At 41.9% G+C, this 9,505-nt stretch overlaps 1 protein-coding gene across 1 annotated transcript; it reads right to left on the bottom strand.

Moving 5' to 3' along the window:
• Window positions 1-83: 83 nt before the first annotated feature.
• LOC311271767 (methylmalonate-semialdehyde/malonate-semialdehyde dehydrogenase [acylating], mitochondrial-like) lies at window positions 84-9,396 on the bottom strand. Its single transcript, XM_084377597.1, has 12 exons — window positions 9,210-9,396; window positions 8,825-8,866; window positions 7,009-7,083; window positions 6,422-6,583; window positions 6,185-6,263; window positions 4,930-5,232; window positions 4,506-4,627; window positions 3,983-4,172; window positions 3,385-3,566; window positions 2,015-2,194; window positions 1,163-1,261; window positions 84-1,072 (listed from the first exon to the last, which is right to left on the bottom strand). Exons 1-12 carry the CDS (start codon window positions 9,246-9,248, stop codon window positions 968-970), a joined length of 1,578 nt encoding a protein of 525 aa, XP_084233723.1. The 5' UTR covers window positions 9,249-9,396; the 3' UTR covers window positions 84-967.
• Between the last annotated feature and the right edge of the window lie 109 nt (window positions 9,397-9,505).

Raw genomic sequence — 9,505 nt, 5'->3', positions numbered from 1 at the left:
TTCAAACAATCACACACTGTTTCCATCTGCACGATCTCTTACATCATTAAAACATTTTCAACACAACCAAGAATTCACCAGAGTCAAATTAGTGTCTTTATTCAAACAGACTCAAAAGTTTATTTTTTTTCAGCTTACAACTTCAGCCACATGACTTGATAGAGAACTGAAGGGGACATAGCTTATACTGTAACCGCACCACGACTACCAACAGCTTCATCATAGGATCTTCATCAAAGAATATCAGATGTCAATGTTGTGAAACACTGCAATTTAACTTCTTGTCTCTAAAAACGATACAGTACAAAACCGTGGACCTCTATGACACACACAGAAGATATGTTAATCCCGACACTGGATAGTTTACAGTGGGATATACATTTACGGGACAAAAAACTCAGAAACCATTATTTCAGTTTAAGTGGAGTAACAGAGAATGGGTGTGTCCATCTACTGCAGCCTTTGTTCTATTTTTATCTACATTTCAAGTATCTACATAATGCTCTCGTGAACAGAAGGAAACCACAGAGGATACTGGTGGAAGACTGTCACTGCTTTGAAGGCAGAATCCCTGATCCTTTTTGATATCTACTGTAGATTTAAAGAAATGTGACAGCAGAGATTGAAAAAAATGTAACATGATTAACCAACTCATCGCCACTCGATCCGAACAGGAAATGAAGAGGAGAAAACGGGTACAAAACACAACAAATCCACAGCACCAGTCATTGCATCAGTCCAGTTCATCTCCCCGTGTTTGTTTTTTCTTTTGCATTTGTGTGCACTTGTGCAACAACACTGTCTACGAGTTCAAACAATCACCAACCAGCGATCCCCCAGTGTGAATATTTCTCAACAATTAAAAAAAGGACACGTAACCTCTCTTTTTCCCCCAAATCCTGTCCTTGGGCTTGGTCTTAAGGCATATAAGGAGTCATTTACAGTAATGCTGGATGTGCTTTTCAACTTAGCGTCCCATGGTTGGCATTGTAACAGCTGGGCTCGTCACGGTGGCATCCTCAGCCTTCCACTGCGATGTCACAGTCTTGATCTGAGTGTAGAACTGGATGCCCTGGTGGAGAAGAGACAACTGCTGTGTCAGCGATCTGGGAGATGATGCAGAGTGTTTTTATAATCCAACACGTGACGAGCTGCTTTTTACCTGCTTGCCGTAGAAGTTGGTGTCTCCTCTGAATGAGCCTCTGGAGCCAGTGAAGGAGAACATGGGGAGGGGGACGGGGATGGGCACGTTCACACCAATCTGTACAAACGTATACACACATTAATATGAAATCACACAACTGCTGTAGGGGTACAAATGCACTGCAAAACCTTCTCAAAACTGTGGGGGGGACTGGATAGTTGACAGTATGTTTAAAAGTCAAGTGCGACAGATCAATATAACGTATTTTCAGCTTTACACATATACTTCACGGTCCTCTGGATTCCCTTTAAGAGTAAATGTGAGCGAGGCATACACAAATAATTCCTTTAGGATGAAGGTGGTGAAAAATGACTCTCTCTCTCTCTCTCTGCAGGAGAAATGCTGTTATATATCTAAAATAGTACATGGACTCCACTGGACCAAAACTCTATTATCACATGGAATCTGAAAAAAACTTGCGACAGTCTTTCCTAAAATATTAAAAACTGTTTTTGCTTTAATTATTCCTCCTGTTCAGACTAGCCCTTACTGACGCGTCTCCAATGTACATCTGGCATATGCACACTGCGTATTGATTAAAAATGGACTACAAAAATCTTGGATGCAACTAAAAGCTCTATTCCTCCGAGCCATCAAGTCACTCCAATAAATATTCAGACATTTTACATGAATGACATCCGTTTCCTCTTTTTCAATCACTACACCTCCCATATAAAACCGTTTACTCATCAAAGTCTCGTACAGGTGACTCACCGAGGACCAAAATAACCAACCAGAAAATAACACTACGGGTGAGCCATTTGTATCCCAGAATATATCTCCAGCATCCTTTTGAAAAGCGTCCCTCACCTGGCCGACATCCACTTCATGTGTATATTTCCGTGCCGTGGCTCCATTGGTGGTGAAGATGGCGGTGCCGTTGCCGTACTGGTTATTGTTGATTAAAGAAATGGCTTCGTCGAGGCTTTCAGCCTCCAGGACGACGAGCACAGGCCCGAAGATCTCCTCTTTGTAACATGTCATGTTCGGCTGGAAAGAAAGCAGAAGCGTCACATCAGAGATTTGTCCAAAATTTAACATCATCTGCAGCTTGTGCTTTAAATGCATTTAGCAACACTCACATCTACTTTCTATTTTAATATGTACCATGTCTGACACCCAACACTCATAACAGGAAGCGGGGATGGGTGGCGCAAATTGTCCCTGACAAAGCAAGACATTATTAGATGATGATTTAATATGGCTGTACTGTGACGGCCAACTTGTCTGGGCAGGAAAATCTGCCTCAAGTCCCAAAATTTATAGAGTGTTCCTAATTTTAGGCTTCAGAGTAAAAGCATTTTATCAGCTTTCTTAACCTGGAAAATTACTTCCACCTCCTCAGGATAAACTGTAGGTGAGCTGTAGAGCTTTTTTAACCTGTGCGAAGCAATATTAAGTCTAACAGCTGTGGGAACAAAGGATGCTGAAATGTAATTTAAAATGACAACAAGAATAGTGCAAACAGACTGAACTGACATTCACAGGCATTCATGCAAGTTACCCTGAGCTGAGGATGCGTTTTGTTCTTCTTGTTATTGGCCGATTCCAATTTCCAATTTTTTTAAATCTCACACTTGCCGATTCTGATTTTGGTCAATTACGATTTTCTTTTCATGGACTATAAGCAACAGTATACAAAAGATTAAAAAAAAACAACTCTTCAAATGAAGTGTAACTAGACGGAGCTTTTTTGTACAAACAAATAATTAATTGCAGCATATCTCACTTGATCTAAAATGTTATGGTATCTTATGTTATAGCAAAACGCTTTTCTATTGAGTGGCCTGTTGGTGACACGGGCATGCAAAAGCATGGGAATGAAAATTTAAGTTCCCCCTGATAAGCGCAGTGAAACGCAGACACACACAGCCCGCAGAGGAAAAGAGAAAGGCGCTAGAGAGCGTGACTGTAAATAAAAGGCATAACGCAGTAAAAGACTCTCACACTGAGTTGAAATGGAAGGAGTGCACATAAATTAAGTAAATAACATAAAATATTTAGTTTTCTCTCTTTCAGTTCGGGCTGGCGGTCCTGTTGGTGGGGAGCAGAATGCATGCGTATAAATGTGACCAGCACAAAATCTGATATATCTGACACTGATTGGCCGGTCGCTGGTCAATCCGTGCATCTCTACTTTTTGGTGATTGATAAATAAATGCGGCCGAGCCAATTCCTACCGTAACATTGGACAGGATGGTTGGTCCTACAAAGTTTCCATTCTCATAGCCTTTGACGTTGACTTTTCTTCCGTCCAGCAGCAGTTTGGCACCTTCGTCCACCCCACTCTGGATCAAAGACTCCACTCTGGCTTTGGCATCGGGAGAGATCAGGGGCCCCACATCTGCCCCAGGCTGGTCGCCTTAAGGATACATAACAATTCCCCTTATAAATGGACAGTATCACGCTGATATATACACTGAGTATCACGATTTTATATCAAAATGCACAAATACTATTTTAAATGATTAGCAAATTTGTGTTGACACTACGATTGCAGCGAGTAGACTGTGTGATGATAATTGAGATGTCTTACTATTCACATTTGCTTATCTACAGTATCGAACTATACTGTAATAGTGTTTCATGTCTGTCAGCAAATATAATTTTGTGAAATTATAATAAAGAAAACTTGCCCCTTTTGATTCCTGTCTTTGTAACTGATAACCATGTAACACTGTATATGTCATACAATGAATCTGTGATATTTTTTTAAACAGCATCATGAAAATCTCACACCACTGCAACCCCACTTGACAGTGTTACTAGTGAAGTTACCTGCATTAACACGCAGTGATTTAGAGCGCTCCACCAGCTCTGGGAGCCATTCACGAGAATCCCCTACGAAAATAGCAGTGGAGAGAGCCATACAGCGCTGGCCAGCTGCTCCGAAGGCTGCGCCCACCAGCTGATTGATGGTATTCTCTTTGTTGGCATCGGGCATCACCACACCGTGGTTCTTGGCCCCCTGAAATTAGAAATGTGGGACACGGCTCTGTAGGGTTTCTCTCCAGTTACACAGTAAGACATCAAACAGATGCAGCACACTGCTAATCACATATGTTACAAATCTTAGTGATCGACAACTAAGCCCAGAGCTGTTGTCTTGGTAACAGTAATAGTGAGTATTTTGCACCATATGTTTTTACCCATAACAATAGGAATATTTGATAAGTGGGTTATAATGGAAAAACAACAACTTCAGTCTAGTGAGACCGATAAATCCCTGATGTAAAAGTACTATATGTTTATTCTAAGGTTATTAAAATGAATAAAAAGGAGTATTGAAAGTTCTGTGTACCATGTTGGACTGCACTCTCTTGCCGTTCTTGGATCCCCGCTCGTAGATGTACTCTCCAGCTGAGTTGGAACCCACAAAGCTGATGGCTTTGATGGCCGGATGGTCACAGATGAAGTTCACAGCTACACAAAGATACAAACGGATACTGTAAATCCTCTCTGTTTCATCTGCGCTGCACCCTCGAGGCACAATATAAGAGTGCAGAGATTCAAATCCCCTCGCCTCCGCCACCTGAATTACTTACACATATAGGACGCACATAATATGGAAATTTCCTATCTACATATTTGCCAGGGGGTATGTGATTAGTCTTTGAATCATCCTCGGACCTTTCCCCAGTGCTCATTACACACACTGATCATGTGCATCTGAATGAGCAGGGACAAACACACACACACACACACACACACACACACACACTCACCTGCGTGCTGGCCGTGGATAATGTTGACTGTACCATCTGGTGCCCCGGAGTCCTGGAGCAGTTTGGCCAGGAGCATAGTGCATCCTGGGACCCGTTCAGAAGGCTTCATCAGGTAAGTGTTGCCGCACACCATGCCGATGGGGAACATCCACAGAGGAATCATGGCAGGGAAGTTGAAAGGGGCAATGCCGGCGCACACGCCAATGGGCAGCCGGTAGGTGTAAGTGTCCATATCCTTGGTGATGGAGGGTAAGGTCTCTCCCAGCATGAGGGAGGTAATGCTGCAGGCATGCTCGACTACCTCTGGAGGATGAAGAGGAGGCGAGGTTGAAGTAAATAAATAAAAAAAGGAAGAGATAAACAAATAGATGCATTTCTAGAAATGAGAGTTATTGAAGATGATGTGCTTAAATACAAAATGGATGATGCATTGTAATGTAGACATTAAATCACCGTCTTACTAAATAAAAACAGTTAATTGATTTTGTTTCCCGATGAGCAAACTGTAACTTGCGAAAACTTCAAGCACCATTGGCTCGAGCACTGTGGGAAATCTAATGCTGGCAGCACACCTGCAGATGTAGCCTGTCTCTCAGCTGATAAGTTCAAAGTCAGCATGCCAGAATAACTCTCAAAAACTGGCAGCTGTACCAAGCACACAAAAAAAGACACTTTGGCAGCTCTGTCTTGTAATAACCAAAATATATCTTCCTTTATTTGCAAGTGTGCATGGCTCTTTTAATTTCTCAACATGGCTCTTGTTAGTGCAAGTGCACCGCAACGAGGGGAACTGCATAATTATCTTTATATAGCATGCAACTAAAAGCAGCGCCTGCAAAGTGTTTACATAAAAAACAACTAGGTAGACACACTCCAACATCAGGACTTAATGATGTGATGCTGCAGGGATGCTGTTTCCAGAAGCTTTGTTTTGTTATAATTGGGCACTTTGAAAGCCACTTTATGCCAATATGGCCAAAACAAGAACTGTTGCTCCATTATTAATTTAAAAGTGAAAGTAACTTTAGCGAGCAGTGTCTGGTTACACGCAAATAACCAACACCCTGCTGCCACTTCGTTCGCGCAGGCAATGACATAAAGGGTTGCTGCAGAAAGACTTTTCATCAGGAGATACAGATACTATAGACAATAGATTGAGCAGCGGAATTTGATCCATGCTATATATTACCAGCACTCCAATTTAATTAGGATATCGAATACCAAATGCACACAGGGAGGTCTAAGCTTTACTCACGGAGTCCTCTGAATACATCTCCCTCGGCGTCAGCGAGAGTTTTGCCCTGCTCCAAGGTGATAATTTTAGCTAGCTCTTTCTGAAACAACAGAGGAAAAAACAGCTCACGATTAATAAAAGACATCAACAAGGAAAAAAGCAAAAAGACGGACACGTACAAACCACTTCAATGGTCTCTAAATTGTTATCTTAAAATAAAAACACAACAAGAAGCAAAGCAGTGACAAATCTCCCTACAATGTTATCCTTGATGAGCTGCTGGTAGCGCAGGAAGATTTGCTGCCTGCTGAGGATTGAAGTCTCCGACCAGGAGTAGAAGGCTCTGGAGCAGGAGTCCACAGCTGCCAGCATCTCCTCCTGGGTAGCTTTGGGAACACGTCCCACCACCTCATTAGTGGCCTGCGGAGCAGAAGACAGTTCATACCAGACAAGTTGATAGAGAGCAGGGGAAGTCATTACTTGGTATTACTGCATGCACATTAATTCATTAATATTGATAACAATGTTTTATATAGTTTATATTTAATGTATTTTGCATGCTATAATCATCCAACACACCTTTTCTAGAGGCTTATACCTGCTATACTACAGCAGAGCTGGACTTTTAGAAGATATAAAACAGGTCTGGTTGTGTACACAGGGCTCTGATTTCTCTTACTAATTAAACATCAGAAACTGGCAAATCAAGACTTAGTTTCCCCTCAACAACGTTCATAAGTTACTATCACAGAGTGGCACTGGTTATTTGGGGCAAGCATATATATAGAGGTCTTGTTACTGCAGCCACGCTGGAGTTTGGATATAGTTCAACTATGAATACTCACAGGGTTGTGAATGTCAAGCCATTCAGACGTGTTGGACTCCACAAACTTGCCATCGATGAACAGCTTGGTGGTGGGCTAGAGGATCAAGGAAGCATATGATTAAATCCCTTCCTGCCTCATTACATCATTGCTAAGTTCATTAAGGACATCCATCAGTCACCACAACATACGCAGTGGCTTTCTGAAGGATTCATTTTAAGTCTCTTTAGTTTCTATACTTTGAGATGTGGATATTGGTTTTAAAATTCAAGTTGGTCTGATCAGACTTTTCTAAACTGAGTCCTGAGGGTCCAGAGAGTCTCCCAATCCCATAATACATACTAATTCTCAGATGGTTTTGAGTAAGTAGTGTGTATTTATAATACTGTACTTGATATGTATTTTGTTCTAGTTTTCTGTCACTTTTAAACACATATGTGGTTGCCTTCAGGGGAATGACGCACCTGGCTTCTTCCCAGCCTGATATACCCGTGTTACCAGTAAGTCACGTTTAAAGCACTGTGCAAATTGTTTTAAGAGTGTGTTCATACAGCAGGGACCTTTTAAAAAAATGTAAATCTGCACATTCATGTGATCCCTTCTGCTAACATTTTGGCTATAAAATACTAAGCTCTGTAAAAAATATTCCTGTATCTCTAGTATTATCGCAGCTGAAGATACATAAGCACTGGAATAGTACTGAAATGAAGTCAATGTGCATGCTATCAAAACACTTTTTGAATGTGCTGTTGATGTACATGTTTGTCCCACAACGCAATGAACAAAGTAAATGTTAAAAGCTTATAGAAGGCAGTCATTATGAGGAAAAACAGCTCACTCCCTGCAATGTTTTTTGGCAGCGGCTTGATAAACATCTGATGGTATAAGAACTACACATTTTATGCAAAACAGTTGGATGCTTTCTTTTATACCAACTGCAAAAACAGAGATGTTTTGAGACATCTCTATGCAGAGCTTCTTGCGGCGAGTACTGGAAACCTCTTGTGCTTTAAAAATGGCACTTATTGGATTCATGCCTCAACACAAATCCCAACTTGTAGGTCTAAGTAGCATTTATTTGGCTTAGTGTCAGAACTCTGACATTATAGAAACAGTGAAACCTTACACAGGGAGGGTTTTGCTTACTAAATCATTTTGAGTCATATTAATGTACCCACAGCCATCCAAATCTGGAAATATCTTATGAATTGCCCATCTAGTAAATCCACCGGAACAGTACAAACAACATATTATAGTAAGGAATACGTCATGACGGCCACGTGGTTAGCTCAAACAATGAAAAGTTTGTTTTATTGAAATGTAAAGTCTCCGCTTGGTCACACTGCTTCAACAACAAAATGCTAGGGATCCTTAACATACATGTTTATTTCAAGTAATGTATATCACCCCAAAAAAACGCTGTGTGTGTTGAATTTGGGTTGAATTTGGGTTATCTTCTTAAGGATCTGTCATTTTATCTTGTTTCTGTTTTCACTCTAATCTCATGAGTCTATTTATCTGTACTTACCGCTGTCCTTGTGCTGCTGTAACAACCCATTAAGGTTTATCTAACTTATAATCTGAGAAAACAGGATCAGCTCCGTTTTGAGTTTCATGGCACAGGAACAAATGCATGTGGATTACATTACGTCAATAAAACAAACTTGTGTTGGGTTGTGTTGTGTTTGACATCAAGAGGTCGTGAGTGTCCCATGATGAAGGTTAACTGCGTGATGCAACAAAATGTGGCACATGGAGACCAGACTGGACAGCCTGTGGTGAACACGTAACATTCATTCATTCATTGCTGGGTTATGAAATCCTGTGAGGCTCTTACCACCGAGGAGGCGGAGTAGCAACGACCCAGCTGGAGGGGGACCTGCAAGAAATAAAACACCACCAGAGCATTAGTTACTCAACTTCAGTTCATGTTAAACCCATTGTTAAGCACAAAACAGCCATGTCTGAGTGCTCCATCGCTCGTCACCCATGCACACATGACGTAAATGAAACCTTGCCCTCGCCTAGCCAACTTTAAACTGCACATGAATATTAAACACCTGCAAACCAAGAGAAGTGGGTTGGGTGCAACGTGCCTGTTGGACAACGACTTTGCTTGCTAGCTAGCTAGCAGCTTCTAGGTTGTTAGCTAGTTTGAGTTGCATGCGCGTCAAACAAAAAAAACAACTGTTCCGCAAAACACGAGCATGAACGCGTGTTACCTTTTTATTCAAAAGGGAGCGGAGGAGAATCGCTGCCATTGTGGAGTGTCGGGTTTCTCTGTTTCTTTTCCTGCTCCGAAGCCCTTCAACCGACCCACAAGACACGGGGAGCGCTGAGAAGAACTTCGGCTAGCAGAAACGTTGCACAGGACAGCGCGGAGGGATACACGGCCGCGATCTACAACACATCAACGGCTCACGGCACCTGCGCGCATTCATTTGTCGATCTGTGAAAGCTCGCGCGCGGCGCCATTCGCTGTTTCCGCTCGGTGTGGGCGGGACATACTCGATATAAC

Source organism: Pagrus pagrus (genome assembly GCF_965226575.1).
Source record: "Pagrus pagrus genome assembly, chromosome: 16".
NCBI classification, from domain to species: domain Eukaryota; kingdom Metazoa; phylum Chordata; class Actinopteri; order Spariformes; family Sparidae; genus Pagrus; species Pagrus pagrus.
Note: the sequence above shows the minus strand (reverse complement) of the source record. Positions and strands in the feature narration are given on the sequence as shown.